The sequence below is a fragment of the Bubalus kerabau genome, chromosome 10 (assembly GCF_029407905.1).
Source record: "Bubalus kerabau isolate K-KA32 ecotype Philippines breed swamp buffalo chromosome 10, PCC_UOA_SB_1v2, whole genome shotgun sequence".
Lineage (NCBI taxonomy): Eukaryota > Metazoa > Chordata > Mammalia > Artiodactyla > Bovidae > Bubalus > Bubalus kerabau.
This window is the reverse complement of record NC_073633.1, coordinates 51,204,146-51,223,898: the sequence shown is the minus strand read 5'-3', so window position 1 is coordinate 51,223,898 and position 19,753 is coordinate 51,204,146. Positions and strand designations below refer to the sequence as shown.

Below are 19,753 nucleotides of genomic sequence, written 5' to 3'. Positions count from 1 at the left end.
GAAAGGAGCCATAGATAATACATGAGTGTGGTTGTGTTCCAACAAAACTTGAAAACAAAGATAGCAATTCACATTTAGCCCACTATTCATAGTTTTCTGACCCCTAATTTAAAACATGCAACTTATTAAGTGTATAGACCAAACAAAACTTTGTATGAACAAAAGAAAGAACAAGAAAGACGCTACTCGAAAGCATTAGGATAAATAAATGAATTTTTATAACCAAAATGTTTAGGCTGATATCAAAAATACTTTGAAACACAAAATCTCATAGTATGGAAATGAGAGATGAAAAACTATAATTTAAAAAAAAATTATAATAACCTAATAACTAATTTGTTCTGTACTGTTTTATCTGAATATAGGAAATACTGTGTCTGAAAAGCATATCAAAAGCCTCTATAGAGTAACTGTGACTGACCCAATTCTTACTTAATGTTAATTCAGAGTCTCCTACTATAAAAAGAAAATATGAAATCCAACAAGAAATTTGAGATTGTTTACTTGTCCTTGTAACTTTGGTTCTTATGTGGAATTTTCAAAATGAACATGGCAGAGCTGTAATACATACTTTATAAACCATAAAATATGTAGGCAAGCTAAAAGGGGAAAAAAATTAAACATGCCATCATGTACTTGCTTGAAGCTCTTCTTTTTTCTGGGGCTCAACTGGCCAAAAAGGAGTAAATACACTACCACAACAAGAATCAGAAGACAAAAGGAGAAATTTCATACAGGAGACAACATTGACATTTGTTCTTCTTTATACAATCTAATTTGAAATGCATAGATAAAATAGCATTTCACCCATACAAGTCATACCATGAAACACACATGTTGATAAATGTTTCTGATATTATTTAGCAATAAAACACTAACACTATATTTAAAGACCTGGGGCAGGGTGGTGAAATCAAACCATGATGCTCCTTCTTCAATTTTTGCTTTGGTATCTCCATCATTTTTCACTGATTATATCAGCTTCAGCTTAAATACAAAAACTAAAGTATCTGCAAAAAGGTACTGTCGTTCAGTAAAGAAGGTGCTCAGTTCTACCCAGCTACAGCAAATCTTTTACATATTTATCAAAGTACCCAAATACTAACAAGTTTAACAGGTTTTGTCAAGAATTTTGACAAGTTATTATGACAATTAAATGGGTTAATATGTTTGAAGTGATTAGCACGATACCTGGCATATAGCAAAGTTTTTATGTGTCTAATGAATTCAAATTTGATATTACTTCTGAGGTGCTAAGCAGAAATATGGATCACCTGTCTCTTTTAAAGTAATTTATGATTTTTTTTTAATTTAGAATTTAGCTCTGATGAGCAAGTTGGCTGAGCTCAATTTATTTGCTCACTTTACTCCTTCCTACCATATTCACTTTCTTGGACCAAGAGCTTGTACCAAGTGTGAAACATTAATTGAATGAGGGGAAAAGAAGCATTCATGGCTCAACAGTATGAATTCCAATATCCCCAATGTCAAACACTGAAATTATAGGCACTAGGCCCTCTCAAGGAGTATCTTTGGAGACATATTAAGAGCAGCTGAAATGTGTATACAACCACTGTCATTAATCTATCCATTTAGTTTCAATAACAGATACAATTAAATATTGCTATCTCTAATTTCTCTTACTAAACTTTTAATAACTCAGGACTACTAGACTAATAAATGAAAAAGGAAAAGTGAGAGAAAAAAGTTTACATTTTCTCCTCAAAATACTGGAAAGGGATAAATAAGCACATAAAAGAATTCTCACTTGGCTGGACATCTGCTTGTCCTTCATAGCTCAAGTCAGAATCAGAACACCTGAACTGCTCCAAAAAGTTCTCAGACTTGGTAGGTTCATCTGCCCAACTGAAGATAGGCATGTTATAGCTTATGACATCTGGTCCATTTTGACAATAAATAAGGAAAAAACAGAGTGGTGTATTCTACCATCATTTAAGAACAAAACAAAACAAAACCCCACTGTGGTCAGAGGGTAGTCTCTAAATATACATGAGTTTAAAAAATTCTTTTGAAAATATAATGTTCCAAGTGTATTTTCAATGTTAATTTCTTTTAAAAAAAGAAATTCATTATAATTAAATAAATGAAACTATTAAGTATACATTTTCATTGTTTAATCCACAAACACTATGATTCATGAGATTGAACAGTATTTTTGCTGCTCTTCCTAAAACAGTAATTCTTCCATTTTCTAGTCACCTACTTCTAGGAACAAAGCTATCAGCAAAATTTTTGCCTGAGAACATTAAGATATAAAATGATTACTAGAATAAATTGGTACCACATTAAGTGCTATTATCATAATTAACATAATAACAAGTTTGCCTCCCTATTAAAACCTCCTAAATGGGTAATTTAAACAAATTTTTCCCATGAGGTCCTATTTATTTGCCTGTTTCCAATAAAATAAAGTTTCAAGAAGTTGATATGTCTTGGCACTACCTTGAACTTTTGGAAAAGTTGGCTTACCCATAAACTGAACTTGGATAATTAATTCATTTGTATCTACTTAGCTCTAAAACCACATGAAATCTACTTACAGGGCAACTGATTAAAATTATGAACAGGGAGCAAATCTAGGATAGTTAAAGTGTCATATTAATTTCTAAGTAATTTACACTTGAATTCTAGGTTATTCTTAATTCAAAGCTAAAAATAACACTTTTTGTTTTATTCCAAAGATTACTCTGCTACATGCTGACTGCTGCTGCTACATGCTGACATAGTTATCATAAACTGAATCTCAAATTTATATTTTCATAAGCATAATAAATATCTGAGAGAAAAGTAATTTTAGCCAATGGAATAACACTTATGAGTATACAAGTATAGTAGGAAGCTCTTAATATGAAAGGTTGGATCCCTTATGCTACTCAATGAGTTTGAAGCCGTCTTTTCATTAATATAACATAAAAATCAAAGCAACAACTTTCACCTGAGCTAACCAAATTTAGGAAGGTAAAAATGTTCCAAAAATTTAATTCCTAACTCAAGTGGTTAAAGAAAATGATACTTCTGGCTAATTATGGCACATGAATTGCCAATTTTCAAAGAATTAGAAAACAATAAAATACACATTACATATGACATTAAACAACGCTAATTTATTTGATATCACATATACTCTATAATATTTTTGGAACCCAGCAGCTTTGATATGTTATAGTACTAAAAGACTTTTCAATAAAGAAAGTACCAGCTCTAGTCCTCATAACTCCTAATAGGTCAAAAAAATCATTCTTAGTATTCTAAGTATAAATACCAACATTTCTTCTAAGTTACAAACACAAAAATGAAAAAACTGTGTGTGCATTGCTTCCTCTAATTTCTCAGTTTTCCCTTCTTTTTTTCCCTGTAGGTAAACCTAACATCCTGCCAAGGAAACTATCAAGAGAAGGGTTCAATTCTGAAATATAAAAGATTTAATATCAGGAGGAAAAAAGTTTTCCCACCAGCTCTTAGGAAATTACCACTAGCAGCAACTTCTAACACTTCACATTTTCACAACCACAGAATAAATGGGTTTAATTACAAATGCAAATTAATAAAGAATAATACTCGGTGAGCTTTTAGTTACCTTGGATTTGTATTATCTAAAACTGTTCTTTCCATCTATTGGTACATATAAACAAGAGTTAACTATATTATTCATTAAGATACAGCTTTTAACAAATAAATTTAACTCTTGATAACACTCTTAAAATTGCTCCTCATGGGAAAATTTCATTTTTAGAAATCACCTGTTTATTTCTTACATGTTTTATCTTGAGAGGTAAACAGGAAAAAAAATTAGAAACTCTCAGTTTAGAAGTGTATATATGTGTATGAAAGGTGAGTGAGGTAAACAGCTCTTCCTGTAACACCATCTGAACTACAGGAACTATACCAGTGAGCTAAAGTATAGAAAATTATGTCCATAACGCCTCCACAATATAAAGTACTGCTTCCAGAATCCACAAAATTTTAAAGAAGTCAAAACACGACAAATGAGAAACAGAACCGATTTTTAACTCCTATACATTCCCAGACTTTTAAGAGTATTATTTTCAAGAAAATGATCTCCCTCTTAGCTTTTCTGACAAAATGTTTCTAATTTTTTTTACAATAATGCTTCAATGACATTCAGATCTAAACACATCAGATATAAAAAGAGCTACTTAATTTAATCATACATTTAATATTTAATCCTCACCTCTCTTTCTATGAGATGATGCCAAATCCAAATCAACATTTCGTCTTCCACTCTGTTAAGTTAAAAACAAATCATAAAATTTAATTGTGAAAATAATTTCAAGATTAAGACTTAAGAGAGTACTAGAATAAAAAATAATCTATATAATTATTGCAATGTGCTACTTATTCACCAGTCAAGTCAGGCTAAGAAAACAAGTCTCTAAAAACCCAGTGAAAACAGCTCAAGAAAGCTCAGGCACATGACTCTGAGAAACTAATACACAAAATCAATGTGCACATTAATTAACAGTGTAAAGTAGCAGAACTTTTTCTTTGTCATCACCATTTCCTCTTTGAAATCATTGTCTTTTATCTTCCAAACACAGTATGATCTCTTATTAATACCCTCAAGATGCCTAAAGCCCCTGTAGCAAAGTCTCATTTTCCAAAATTACTACTTGTTCTACCTTCACTTTCTATTGGTTCTAAAATTATTAGCCTTGGCTAGGTGTACAGAAGAAGAGAATCTTATAGATCCACACTAACAGAAGACTAAGACAGTCCTAAGCCTTCTAGTTGTATTTTAACAGGTTTTTTAAAACCTGTTAAAATAAAGAAATCTCAAATTGGTGAAACTGCAGTCAGCTTAATAAAACAGTGCAGGCTTTTAGGAAGAACAGAAGTATATTTCTGTGTGCATGTGTTGAGGAGGCACTGGTGACAACTATCTACTCTCTCTTATGTAAAGACAACCATATACTGGTTGTCTGTATAAACCCATAACTTAGATTTATGCACAGATATGACATTAGGATCTCAGCAATTTCAACTGCACTCTATCACACAATAAAAAAGTTGGTGGCAAAGAAGAAAGCCTGCAGAAGTGACAAAACAGATCTATTTAGGAAACGTTATTTGGAAAATCTTTTCCTGGTAACCCACATTGTGGGTAAATACATTTTGTTTTACATACACACACACACCAGAAATAAGCATGCTACCAGGCCATTTGGTGCTGGAAAAAACAACAAAGAGTTGTCATGATACCTGAAAATATTACCATGTCATGCAATGTAACATTTTTATCAAACAGTACCTTTGCCATTAGGGATTACTGAAGAAATTTATCTCAGGCCTCAGAACCAGAAATATCTCAGTTTTTCTCAAAAATAAAAACTTTTTACTTTTTGTTTTTATCTTTTAGTCATTGTGAATCATGCAACTCATATTTTTCCTATTCAGTGGCCCATATCTAGGAGAACATTACAGGATACATGAGGAGGTATGCAAATCTTACTCAGGACTATTTTCCTCTCTCAGCTTCTTCTAGTCCTAATTCATTCTCTTATACTTTTATAAATAGTATTTACTTTTGAATGGTAAATCAATTTTTTTTGTGAAAGAAGGGGGTAGGGAAATGAGGGAGGTAGATTAGGAGAGTATAGTAAGAAATGATGGTAAGTATAACATTTGCCAATCAAACAGTTAAACTTGGGTTTAACTGTGTAACTGTTGACTTAGGTTTCTCTGTTTACTAAAACAAGAGAAACAGATAATATATCGAATAAAACTCTTTATAAAAGAAGATTAAAACACAGGTTTAGCATTAAGCTGGTTAACTTCAGTTATTTTAAGAAAGCATTTCATTCAGTAACAATTCAGGATAAATAAGTACTACTAGATATTAAAGATATAAATGATAATCCTAAATGAACTCAGACAGAAGGGTAACATATTTCAGCTGGAAAATCTCACATTGCCCCATGGCTTGGTCCTCTTTGTCTATGTGAGGCTCAAAACAGAAGGCTCAGCCTAGGTCTCCTCATCAACAAGAGAATTTGCTCTCTCTAGTTCTTGACTTTTCCACTTCTTATGACACTATCTCTCTAAATATTCCATAATAAAAGATGATCAAAAGTCTATCTTTTTTAAAATTATGTTTATTAATTTTTTTTAAACTATAGAAACCAGACTTGGCAGTTAGACCTAAGTTCAACCCACCTCCATTTATTCGTCTTCCTATTATGTTGTGAAAACATAACTTTCAGCATTTTCAGTTTAAATTGTATTCCTAAACTTGTTTTTCACAACAACCCAGGGAGGCAAGCATAACAGGCAGAGATATTCCCCATCTCAAAGATAAAAATGCTGGAGTTCAGAAAGCTAAAAGTGTCAGGCCCCAGATCAAATAAACAGTTTTGTGATTAAATCAGATTTCATTGTTTATTTCCAAAAAGTATGCCACTTTAACTCTCATTTTTCACCTTTTCATATCAGTTGAAATGAATTGTCAATTATTTACAATGTGCAAAGCACAATGTTGGAAATATGAGGGGCGCTAAAAAAGGAACTCTAGAACTCTGAAGAGGTCTATTGGAAAGAAATACTAATAATATATAAGTAAATCCAACAACTAGAGAAAGTTCACAAGCAGCAACAGAGTTCCAGTACAGCCAAAAATTTAAAAATTAATAAATAAAATTTTTAAAAAATTAAGTAAGTCCAACATGAGACAAATCATTAGTGGTTTATTAGAGCTACTAACAAACTGCCAGGGAAACAACAAAGTCACTGTTGAGTAATCTTAGGTCAACTTTTGGAAGAGGTGACATTTTAACCAGTCCTTAGAAGAAAGGCAAGACTTCATCAACAAAGGAAAAGGACATTTAAGGCAAACAATCATTGAGCAGAGGCCCAAAAGGTATGTTTGGGGTCGGGCAGATGGACTACTATGCTATGGCAAAATTGCAGATTACTGCAAGGAAACGTGCTTCAAAAGCAGGCAGGTAAAATTTTCCAGAATCTTTGATTTCTGGGCAGTAACTGAGTTTTTTTGGTTTTTTGTTTTTTTTTTTAATAAGAAGATAGCATGAATAAGAAAGTAGCATGACCAGGTGTTCTGCTGTTGAAGTGTGTTCTTGTTTTGGGTGTTTTTAAGAGCTCCAGCTCTGGCAGCAGTATCAAAGGAGAGGGACTGGAAAAGGCAGGGAAATCAGTTTGAAAACTACCCATTTCAGGCAAAGGTAACAAGGGCCTAAATTAAAGAGCTGAAAGAACAAATAGGCACAGAAATTTTACCAAAATAGATTAAATATTCATTTTTTTTAAAAATATTTAATGACTATCTACTGTGTGCCAGGCACTACAGGTACTTGGGATACAGCCATGAAAAAATCAGCAAACATTTCTGTCCTCAGGGAACTTATATTCTAGTGTAGGCTAAGAGAAACTGGTAAATACAGCAACTAAATAATGCTAGGTACTGGGCAGGGGGTGGGAGTGGGAGTGGGGGCGGGGGACGGGTATCAGCTTCCCTGATAGCTCAGTTGGTAAAGAATCCATCTGCAATGCAGGAGACCCTGGGTCAGGAAGAGCTGCTGGAGAAGGGATAGGCTCCCCATTCCAGTATTCCTGGGCTTCATCTGTGGCTCAGCTGGTAAAGAATCCACCTGCAATGCAGAAAATGCAGGAGACCTGGATATCAGCTTCCCTGATAGCTAGCTTTGTTGGTAAAGGATCCACCTGCAATGCCAGAGACCCTGGGTCAATCCCTGGTATGGGAAGATCCCCTGGAGAAGGGAAAGGCTACCCACTCCCGTATTCTGGCCTGGAGAATTCCGTAGACTGTATAGTCCATGGGGTCACAAAGAGTCGGACACAACTGAGTGACTTTCATTTTCACTGTGGGGGTAGAGTGGGAGGGACAGAACAAGGCAAAGTGGACAATGAGTGAACATCTGAAAAGGAGGGCAAACTGAAGTTTCAAATAGAGTGGTCAGGGTAGGCATCACCAAAAGAGTAACATCGGAACAAAGGCTTGAAATGAGGGGATCTGCCTGCAGACAACAGTATTACAATTAGAAAAAACAGCCATGTAAAGGTCCTATGGGGAAGCTGTGTGGTATGTTCACGGAAAAGCCAAGAGGTCAGTGTGGCAAGAAGGAGGGTCATCAAGGAGGAGAGGAGCAGCAGAGGAGACCAGAAAGGAGTGACGCCAGGATATGTAGAATGGTACAGATCCCTATAAGTCACTTGAAGTTCTGAGAATTGTCACAGTTAGGAGAATAAATAGAGAGACTGATCAACTTGGAAAATCAAAGGGACAGAAAGGAATTCTCAGTAGATGGTAAGACTGAGAATGTGAAATCAGGACACAGAGATACTAATGGGAATGAAGAAAAGGAGGAAGAACAAACAAAAACATACAATGAAACTTGCTTGAAGACACTGTTCAACCTTCCTAGAGGAGGAATCTTTCACACTTAGAAGTTTCTTTTAAACAATAGCTTCATATTTATGTAGCATTCCATACTTCTCAAAAACACTTTCACATCTATTTTCTCTGTTCACACAAGAGAGGAATTTCAGAGCTAAAAATGGACTGCATTAATCAATCCAAAAACTACAGGCTAGAAACTATAAAACTCTTGAAGGAAAACACAGGCAGAACCCTCGTTGACATAAAGCACAGCAAGAGCCTCTTTGACCCACCTCCTAGAATAAATGGAAATAAAAACAAAAATAATCAAATGGGACCTAATTAAACTTAAAAGCTTTTGCACAGCAAAGGAAATTATAAATAAGATGAAAAGACACCTTCATAATAAGAGAAAATAATTGCAAATAAAGCAACTGACAAAGGATTAATCTCCAACATATTCAAGCAGCTCATGCAGTTCAATATCAGAAAAGCTCATAACCCAATAAAAAACAGGAAGAAGATCTAAACAGACATTTCTCCAAGGGAGATATACAAATGGTCAACAAACACTTGAAAAGATGCTCAACATCGCTCCTTATTAAAGAAATGCCAACCAAAACTACAGTGAGGTATCACCTCACACTGGTCAGAATGGCCATCATCAAAAAATAAATGTTGGAGAGGATGTGGAGAAAATGGAACCCTAGTACTGTTTTTGGGAATGTAGACTGATATAGCCACTATGGGGAATAGCATGGAGATTCCTTTAAAAACTAGGAATAAATCTACCTTATGACCAAGCAAACCCACTATTCAAAAAGACACATGTACCCCAGTGTTCATTGCAGCACTATTCACAATGGCCAGGACATGGAAGCAACCTAGATGTCCATCGACAGATGAATAGATAGAGATGTGGTACATGTATACAGTGGAATATTACTCAGCCATAGAAAGGAACGAATTTGAGTCAGTTGAACTGAGGTGGATGACCCTAGAGCCTGTTAGACAGAGTGAAGTAAATCAGATAGTGAAAAATAAATGTCATATATTAATGCATATATACGGACCTAGAAAAATGGTACTGATGTACCTATTTGTAGGGCAGAAATAGAGATGCAGATCTAAAGAATGAACTTGTAGGCACAGCAGGGGGAAAGAGAGGGTGGAATGAATTGAGAGAGTAGCATTGAAATATATATACATCACCAAGTATAAAACAGATAGCTAGTGGGAAGTCACTGTGTAACACAGGGAACTCAGCCTGTGTTTTGTGCTATCCTATCCCCCTAGAGGGATAGGATAAAAGGGTGGGGAGGGAAGGAAGCTCAAGAGGGGATATATATATATATATTTATATTGGAGAAGGCAATGGCACCCCACTCCAGTACTTTTGCCTAGAAAATCCCATGGACAGAGGAGCCTGGTAGGCTGCAGTCCATGGGGTCGCTAGAGTCGGACACGACTGAGCGACTTCACTTTCACTTTTCACTTTCATGCATTGGAGAAGGAAATGGCAACCCACTCCAGTGTTCTTGCCTGGAGAATCCCAGGGACGGGGAAGCCTGGTGGGCTGCCATCAATGGGGTCACATAGAGTCGGACACGACTGAAGCGACTTAGCAGCATATATATATATACTTATGGCTAATTCACATTGTTGTAAGGCAGAAACCAACACAACATTGTTAAGCAATTATCCTCCAAAAAAATGTTAAAAAAAAAAAAAGCTCTTCAGCAGTAGAATCAGGGTCAGTAGCCAAGTCTAAAACAGTAGTCAAGTCTAACACATTACCACATACACAACAGGCACTACTATCCTCGTATCACACAATGGGACACTAAGGCCCAGAGAGGTAAAGTAGCACATATAGATTCACATAAAAGGCAGAGGAACAGTCAAAATGAAAATCTAGCTATCAACTCCAAGTCCAAAGCTACTCAAATAGAAGCTATCAGACTGTTCTCATTCTGTAATTTATTTAACCCATCACACTACAGCACACATTACTTCCTACTTCTTATATAGATCAGCATCTCATTTCTTTGATTTTTACCTTAAATGCCTGCAATCCAGATCCTGAGGCTTTTTTGATAGGTAACTGAGAGCTACTGAAAGATTTTAAGTAGAGGAGATAAAAACAGATTTGTATTTCAGGAATATTATTCTAGTGAAATGTTGAAGACAGGTATAAGACAAGAGAGAGGGAACCAGTTTGAAGGTTTTGTACTAGGCCAGGCAAAAGAGAAGAAAAATTTGAGACAGAACAGTGGCAGGAAAGATGGACAGGACATATTAGAAAGGTATTAGGAGTAAAATTTTCAAGGTCGGATTAATTGGACTATGGGGAGTGAGGAGGACCAGGAATTAAGAAAAAGTAGAGGCAAGGATGCGGAGAAGGCAATGGCAACCCACTCCACTGCTCTTGCCTGGAAAATTCCATGGACGGAGGAGCCTGGTAAGCTGCAGTCCATGGGGTCGCTAGGAGTCGGACACGACTGAGCGACTTCACTTTCACGCACTGGAGAAGGAAATGGCAACCCACTCCAGTGTTCTTGCCTGGAGAATCCCAGGGATGGGGGAGCCTGGTGGGCTGCCGTCTATGGGGTCACATAGAGTCAGACATGACTGAAGCGACTTAGCAGCAACAGCAGCAGCAGAGGCAAGGATGAACTTATGTTTCCAGCCTGGGGAGTTAATACTAAGATACTGGATGGGAAAGAACAGGTTTGGGACAAAAACGAGTTTATTTTTGGATAGGTTAAGATTGTGGTCACCTGACATGTTCAGGTAGAATGTCCATCAGGGAGTGAGAAACATGAACTTTGAGTTTAGGAAGAAGTCAGGGCTAAAGAAAGTAATCTGAGAGTCACTAACATACAGGTGATAAATACCTATGCAATAAAGTTATCTCATTTCTCTTAAAAGTTCTTTTTAAAAAAACATTTTTGTCTAAAACAAATGTATATTACTTACTCTAACCAAACTCTTATGTATTTATACAAAAATCCTTTACTGAATCTAGGTATACCTACCAGTGCGTAACCCTCTTCATCTGATTCAGGCTGAGACAAATCAGATTCACTCCTCGATTTGATCAGTCTATAATTTGGACTTGCGTGGACTAGCCGGCTCTCTGCAGTAAGACTTTCACTCCTGTCTCACAATGCACAAAGAAAAGTTTTTTGATTTGGGACTGTTAGTGAACATAAAATTGAATGGAACTAGCAGCATAGAGATAAAACACACACACAGTGAAGAGTAATTATGACTGCTGATGGAAAATCCTGGCTCTCAGTTAGGTCTAAGCACAAAGTCTACTTAATCAATTACAGAGATATGCAAATATTTTCATATGTTTCTCAACTACTGTTGCTTATATGTATGAAAAACTGTGCTGTCTCATTTAATCAGAAATTTATACTCCAGGTTGAACTAGGATCACTCTATACATTAAATTCATCCGTCAATTTGTATTTCCTCCTCCATGTCTGTGTTAACCTCAGAATAAATCATTTCAATGCATACAGAAACAAAGGGAGAAGAAATGTTTTAAGTTTCTACTCAGTCCCACCTGGTCATAAGTCCACCCCCTTCAGAGGTACTTGTGGAAGGCTGCTGCAACTGTCCTTCTTCCCTTCGCTTCTGAAGCTCCTCAATCACAGGACTTACTCCTAATATTAACAGGGCACATCGATGGATCACGGAGTTGCAGGCAGCAGTGTACACATCCTGACCCTCAGGAAGGTCTGTGCTCACCCTTCGCTCTTGCTGAGCCTGAGGAGGTGGATCATCAGCTCGAGCCCCAGACCCTGCCCCACTGTTCATTCTATCTCGATCTCGGCTACGAGCTACTTCACGGGCTGAGAGGAAACACTGAAAGATTTCTGTAACATGCAACACAAAAACAAGGTCTTAACACATGGGGAGAGAAGAGCAAAGAAAATAACAATAAAAATAGTCAAAAAGTTTGGACCAAAAACTTACTGAAAGAGGGAAAATTATTTTTTAGACATTAAATACAGCATCTAAGTAAAAATTTTACTGAAAATATATGTATAATACTAAACTTATAAAAATTACAATAGGAAATACTCATGCCTTTATAGAATTTAGATTTGGTTGATTCTATTTCTACTCTTGTGAGTTTGATCAGTAGTTTGCAAAGTGTGGTTCCAGAAGAGCAGCATCAACATCATCCAGGCACTTGCTAGAAATGAAAAATACTGTGCCTCACTCAGACTGTCTAAATCAGAAGCTCTAGGCACAGAGCCAGCAATCTGTGTTTGAACAAGCCCTCCAGCTGATTTTGAAGGCCATCCTAGTTTGAGAACCACTGGGTTAGATAAAAATAACTGCCCATTTCTGAAATGTTCACAACCTTGGTTTGAAAATTGTCAGGATACAAGAGAAAAAGACAAAGTTTAAGTTGCATTAGTTTAAATGAAAAGCTCTTTTTCCCCTTCCAAAGTCCATATAATTCCTAACATCTACACGTTGTTGTATTTTGAACATATTAAATAAGCACAACCATTAAAGGTCTTTGCTGAAAGAGAACTGGATTCTACTAAATGTCCATCTAATTCCAGCCCTCCCCAATTTACAAGTGTAAAAAGTCAGTGGGTTTAACAAGGTTCTGATGCAGTGATAGACATTTCACAAGAGGAAAAGAAGATTTTGCTCAAATTTGAGTGAAGGTGTTCTTTTTAATGGAGAAACTAGGCAAAAAAGTTAGTAAAATACTAGGGTCATCTATTAATATGGAGGTGGTGGTAGTGGTGGTTTAGTCACTAAGTAATGTCTGAGTCTTGCAACCCCAAGGACTGTAGCCCGTCAGGCTCCTCTGTCCATGGGTTTTCCCAGGCAAGACGTTTGCTATTTCCTTCTCCAAATATGGAAATACAAACTTTAAAACAGATCTGTATATTTCAAGGTATTATGATAATACATTCATCATGCTATTGAAAGTCCCTTATTTCTAAGAAAAACAAACCAATGAACTAACAGTCCAGAGTTGGAAACCAGTTAAAGTAATTAAGAGAATTGTCACTGGAATTCTGGGCAGACTTGGTTCTAATTTCAGCTGCTACTACTTGTGGCCCTAGGCACATAATTTTCCCTCCTTAAACCTGAGTTTGTCCATCTTTAGAACAAGGTAATACTAGAAATCATCTGATAAGACTGAGAGGATTATGAGTTAATCTATGTGAAGCATTTGACCCAAAGGCCAGCATATAATTGATACTCAAAAATGGTATTTAGTTTAAAAATTATTACACTCTGGTTAACTATAATGCTTTATTATACAGTAATTGAAGTTATATTTTGTTACTGTGATTTTCCCCTTTAGTCTTTGCTTTCAGGAATTTCTAAACTAAACCTTCAGTTCAGTTCAGTTCAGTCACTCAGTAGTGTCCGACTCTGTGACCCCATGAATCGCAGCACGTCAGGCCTCCCTGTCCATCACCAACTCCCGGAGTTCACTCAAACTTACATCCAACCTTAAGTTCATCCAAAAATGTTCCCTCAGCCTAGGTTTTAAAACTATAACTATTCTCTGGGAATTCCCCGGTGGTCCAGTGGTTAGGACTCAGCACCACTCTCACTGCCGGGACCCAGGTTCAATCCCTGGCCACATGGTAAGGCACCCCTCAAAACTATATTGTATATAATTATAATTCTCCTCCTATTCTTCATCTCTAATTCCCTCTTCTCCATTTGGACCTTATATTTTTTCTTGTTTTAATAGGCTTTGGCCTTGTTTTGAGCCATCTCAAACTCATTTTTAGAAATATGCAAAACACAAATAAACCGGTAACAAATTAAGTGTCAAACTGAAGAATATAGACAATCTCAACACCAAATGCAGAGATGGCCATGTTTTAGGCTACAAAACTGAATATATACTTTAACTTGACATAGCCAAATCACTCAAAAAATACTAACAAATATTTAAAAGTTTTGGGATTTCTCTTTAAACATTTAAATGATTACATTTTAAAACTACCTGTAGCCTTATAATATAAAAGCATGAAAAATGTCATTCACCAGCCAATAATATTCTCATGTAATATTCTCAACCAATAATATTGTCTCTTGCTTTCTACTGAAAACAGCAGTATAGTCAGTGGGTGAAGTTTATAATTTAAAAAGTTCTGCATATGGTCTCTCTCCCCCTCACCACTTAGAAGTCAGTCAGGCGAATGGACAATTTGGTACCCCTAGAGAACATACTTTGAACGACCCTATTCAATGACTCTGGACACGACTGAGCAACTGATCTGATCTGATCTGATTCAATGACTCATGGGCATCACTTCATGAATGAAACTCAGTGGAACAGGTACTATTTCCAAAAGCCTGCATATAGAGCTTTTCAGCCCCAAATCCCCAATCCAATAGCTTGAATGGAACTAACACAGTTTTAAGAGCTGAAATGTTAGCTAACCAGATCATCAAGAAAATATAGGATCCTTTTAAAAAAACTGTAAAGAAATGTTTGCCTCTCTCTTCTGTAGTCAGTTTCCCTACCAAAAAGAATGCCACAGTGTGTATCTGTAAAGCAAGAAGGGTGCACTCACTGCCAGCTGTCATCACTTCGTGTTCTCGTTCTTCCTCCTCATCCTCTGGCTCTGGATGTCCTTCTTCCCGATCTCGCTCAGCCTGTTCTTCCATTTCAGCTTCTTCATCAATGGTTCTGGTAAATGAATGCTCCTGAGGATCAACATCTGCGGAATCTTGGTTTTCTGAGATCTTAAAGAAATAATCAGAGCTACACTAAATATATATTTTTTAATTTTGAAAAAATCATTAAAACCTTGATTCTTTATCATGAAAAATAATGTTAACAGCAATAAGAACTTACAAATTTTACCACAAAAACACAAAAGATATATTGGATAAATCTGAAGAGATTAGAAAGAATGTATAGAGACAACTCACTAAGCTCTCTTCCTCAACATTTTGATTGTTCTGCTGTAAACTGCTAAATTAAAATGACCTGAGTATGACAATAAGCATAAAAGGTAATTAAAGAACATGAAATTTAATTCTATTCAGTCTCCCTCAAGTTGTATATGTTATTGCTACTCTGCATGAATGTTTAATAATTCTAATTTAAAACAAAACAGTGCTTTTTAACCTTTTATTGGTGAAAATATTTAAGTTATACTCTCTTAGCAAATTTCAGTTATATAAACGTATTATTTTTTAATTATTTTCTCACTTGGCCCTTGAAGAAACCAAAAGTTAGAAATCTGATAAGGACCAATGTTATTCCCCATGGTGGTTATGATACCTAGTAGTCATCTAAAGAAAAGAGTCCTTATTATAGGTGTGATTCATGGTTAGATGGGGATACTGAGCAGTCAGTCAGACTCGCACAAAACATAAGTCATGTATCCTCACAATATGCTAGGTTTCAAATGTGAGCTTCAACAAAATGGCTGATTAACACATTTCATGGGCTTTCAAAGTGAAAGTGAAAGTGAAGTCGCTCAGTCGTGTCTGACTCTTAGCGACCCCATGGACTGCAGCCTACCAGGCTCCTCTGCCCATGGGATTTTCCAGGCAAGAGTACTGGAGTGGGGTGCCATTGCCTTCTCTGATGGGCTTTCAAGGTCACTCACAAATAATCAGATCCACAAATATTAAATCAGTGCATGCTAAAAGAATACTATAATACAAATGCAGAGATAAAGTTTGGTTTTTAAAATCTAAGATCTATATAATGGAGTTATGAAGCTTCAAAGAAAGTTTCAAAGAAATTTATATGTATAATTATATATATATGTATCAGGCTATACTCATAATTATAGGATCATGTTATCAGAATTATCAAGCACTTCAGAAACCATTTCAATTTTGTTGTAAGAATTACTTCTAGAACATCCTTAATAAAAGCTTTTAATCTTTACCTCCAGTGGTAGGCAACTCTAATCATTAGAAGGCTTTTTCCTTACATTCATTCTTCAATCAGTTGTTACCCTTTGGTCCTACCTGTGTCCTCTGGAACAACAGGGAACATGTTTATTTCCTCTCCTACATGAAGCCCTTTAAGTATCTTTAAGACAGCTAACATGAGACTCCCCTTTGTTTTCATTTTCTAATCTAAACATTTTTGACATTTTCCAGTTCTTGTATAAGATGATTAACCAATCTAAGGTAGTTTAATATCCCTCATAAGTTATGGCACCCCAAATCAAATAGGATAATTCAAATGTTGTCTTATCAATGTAAAATAAAGGAGTAATATTTCATATGATTTGGACAATTTGTTATTACCTATACGCCCTAAGAATATATAAACTCTCAGGAGCCATATCACAATTGATAAATAAGTGGTTAAATAAATCTCAATTTTCTACTTATCCAATTTGTTTCACTAGAAAAAGAACTATTCAACATTTAGTGAACATCTGCAATAACTAAGGCACATTTTTTTCCCCTTCACATAAACCAACATGGAGCTATCTCTTATAGCTTGCAGAAAAATAAGAGAAATTAACTGATTTCCAACTTTACCCATCTGTCTCTTGATGATGACCTGGTCTGAATAAGTTCAAGGTTCTTGCAAGCAAGTAAACGACTTCGAACTTTGTACACACAACGGTATACTTCTGATAAGCTTTTACCAGGTTGATATCTAAATAAAGGACCAAAATAGAAAAGTTAATTTCCAATATCATGAGAGCAAATATTTGTCTGAGGATAGTTTTAAGTTACTTGCCGGCTTTCTCCACATGCTTGACTGAGTAAATTTGTGTGTTTCAGAAGAGCTGCAAGAACAAATCTAGACACAGTGTCCAAGAGTGACTCATTACTCAAAGTTGCACTGTCCCAATCTGAAAAATAAATGATACACTGACATTTCAGAGAAAACATTTCAGAGGTCATTTTAATAGCTTTCGTAACCCAACACCTGAATTTTATCATTTTTCTAAGCAATTACTTAGCAAATGAACCTACTACATCCCACATACTGGAAATAAAAGTGCAGTAGTAAATAAAACTAAGTCCTGGATCTCACAGAGCGTATATTCCAGTTGGGGGGCATGTGTGTGCTTAGTCACTCGGTACTGTCCAATTCTTTGTGACGCTATGAACTGTAGCCCGTCAGGCTCCTCTGTCCATGGGGATCCTCCAGGCAAGAATACTGGAGGGGGCTGCCATGCCCTCCTCCAGGGGATTTTCCCAATCCAGGGATTGAAGCCAAGTCTCCTGCATTGCAGGAGTATTCTTTACTGTCTGAGCCACAAAGGAAGCCAAGAGGGGCATACGGAGACAGTAAATAAAAACATTATTATGACAGATAAGTGCTATGGAGAAAATTAAAGCATAGCAAAGAGAACAGGGAATACTGTACTGTGTAAGTTTACTATTTTTTATAGATTGGTTTGGGAAGGTCTCAGATATGGCTACAATCAAGAAGAGAGATCTAGATGACGTAGAGAAGAAGCCATACAGAAACATCATCCTTTCAAAAAAACTATGTCAAGCTCTGAGGCAAGTTAAAGCAGACCAATACAGTTAGAGCAAAATATGGGTGCACAAGAGTAGTAGGAGACATCAGAAAGCTGTCTGAGACCAGATTACATACGGCCTTGCACGCCATTTCAAGTCCTCTTGGTTTTACTCTGAGGAAAATTGAAAGGATCATTAGAAAATTTTGAAGAGATATGAGATGATATGATCTGTGTTTTAAAAGGCTCACTCTAACTGCTGAGTACAGAATTTACTATAGGTACAGCAATAGCAGAAGCAATTATTACACTAATTCAGGTAAGAAATTATGGTGGCTCAGACCAAAGTAGTAGCAGTGGGAGTAGAAAGAAGAGGTCAGATTTCTTATGTATTTTGAAGACAGAGTTGAAAGAATTTGTTGATGGATCAGAGGTGAACGTCAGAGAAGTCAATGATGACTATAATATATTTAGAATGCAGTTGGCTTTTACCGAGAGAAGAACAGCCCTTTGGGAGGATGGATATCTGTAATCAGGTGTCTGTTTCTTTTAGTTATCCTAGTAGAGATATTGAGTAAACTAGTCAAGTGTGTATATATCTGGTATTTGAAGTTACTGAAGTATCAACAGACACTATGAGTACATGTACATTTAGGTGGGTAACAACATTTGGACAGAAATGAGTACATGCAATTGAAAACCCAAATCACAGCATTAGATGATGAGAACTAGTGAGCTGCTTTCTTTATTCCATGTTAGTACACTGGTACTGTAAAAAGGCGATACATTCAGTAGATTCCAAATGGGGATATGGGAGTTTACTCTCTACTCCACTCCCAGAATGTCTCCTAGACTCTGTTAATTTGACAGATTTACCATGTTACTTAAAAACAAAACCAAGCAAAAAACACCCTTGGAAAATATTAAGCCCCAAGTTATCTTCACTTGTTCTCAATTCCTTTTTAAAACTCCTATCTTAAGAGAAAAGTTTTAAAGATTGACTTTCCAGTTCTTTCTGGATGCTTAGGTAAAAATTTAAGTTCAGACTTACCTATTTTACAGGTGAAAAAATGAATATAAACACATCAGATTTTAAGAAAATCTTACATCTAGAGAATCTTAAAATAACAGTTTGTATTACATACAAAATTTTACACATTAGATTTTTGAGAGATCTGTTCCAAGGGATTGCTTGCTATTCTAGAAAATTGCTATGACTTAAAACCAAACAAGATCTTATTTCAAGTAGCCTAATATTCAATTTAAAAGCAAACTAAAGTGACATTCTTTGCAGTGTTTCAAATTTAGCAGGGACCATCCTCCTTTGCAATGTTTAAACGGTTCTTTTAAAACACCTTCACTAAAGTTATAGTCATTTCATACCAAGCTCTACAAAATGTTTCCACTATTCAGGTATAAAATCTAGGCTATATACCTAGACTTTGTGTAGATATATGGTGTAAAAGCAAATGAACAATGGAGACATAGTTTTTATTCCTCTTATGTTTACATTGTTTTTAAAAGTGCTCACTGCAAAGTAACAAGTGACAACATGATATAAAAGAATACCTAACTGCACATTCCAAGAAAATGATGAAATAAGAGAATATCGGGAAATATAACTTAGAAAACAAGCTTTGTTTCTCCTCCACTATCATACTTTTCTACCACTGGTGAAAGTCAATATAATAGAATGAGTAAATAAATAAATGACAGACTGCAAGAGATTCAACTTTCAAACATATCATCTCACTGATGTTTTAAAGATCTGAATGATATGTATCTCATTTTTATTATATAAAGTATTATAAAAGGTGAACATGCATTTACTTTTACCATTTTTATCACAGAAGGAAGAAAATCCAAAGAAACAGGGAATTGCAGATCAAAGAAACAA

General features: G+C 35.8%; 1 protein-coding gene across 9 annotated transcripts in view; it reads right to left on the bottom strand.

The window, feature by feature from the left end:
* HERC1 (HECT and RLD domain containing E3 ubiquitin protein ligase family member 1) overlaps positions 1–19,753 on the bottom strand; it is a 214,073-nt gene that overhangs the window by 98,920 nt on the left and 95,400 nt on the right. For 7 of the 9 annotated variants that reach the window (XM_055537702.1, XM_055537694.1, XM_055537693.1 and 4 more), the window contains exons 20-26: positions 17,124–17,238; positions 16,919–17,039; positions 14,977–15,148; positions 11,970–12,282; positions 11,431–11,551; positions 4,214–4,265; positions 627–692 (exon numbers count right to left, since the gene is read on the bottom strand). In XM_055537702.1, the coding sequence (XP_055393677.1) occupies positions 627–692; positions 4,214–4,265; positions 11,431–11,551; positions 11,970–12,282; positions 14,977–15,148; positions 16,919–17,039; positions 17,124–17,238 (960 nt within the window). The remainder of the gene's footprint in view (positions 1–626; positions 693–4,213; positions 4,266–11,430; positions 11,552–11,969; positions 12,283–14,976; positions 15,149–16,918; positions 17,040–17,123; positions 17,239–19,753) is intronic. The other 2 variants (XM_055537700.1, XM_055537701.1) reach the window with 1 other exon arrangement.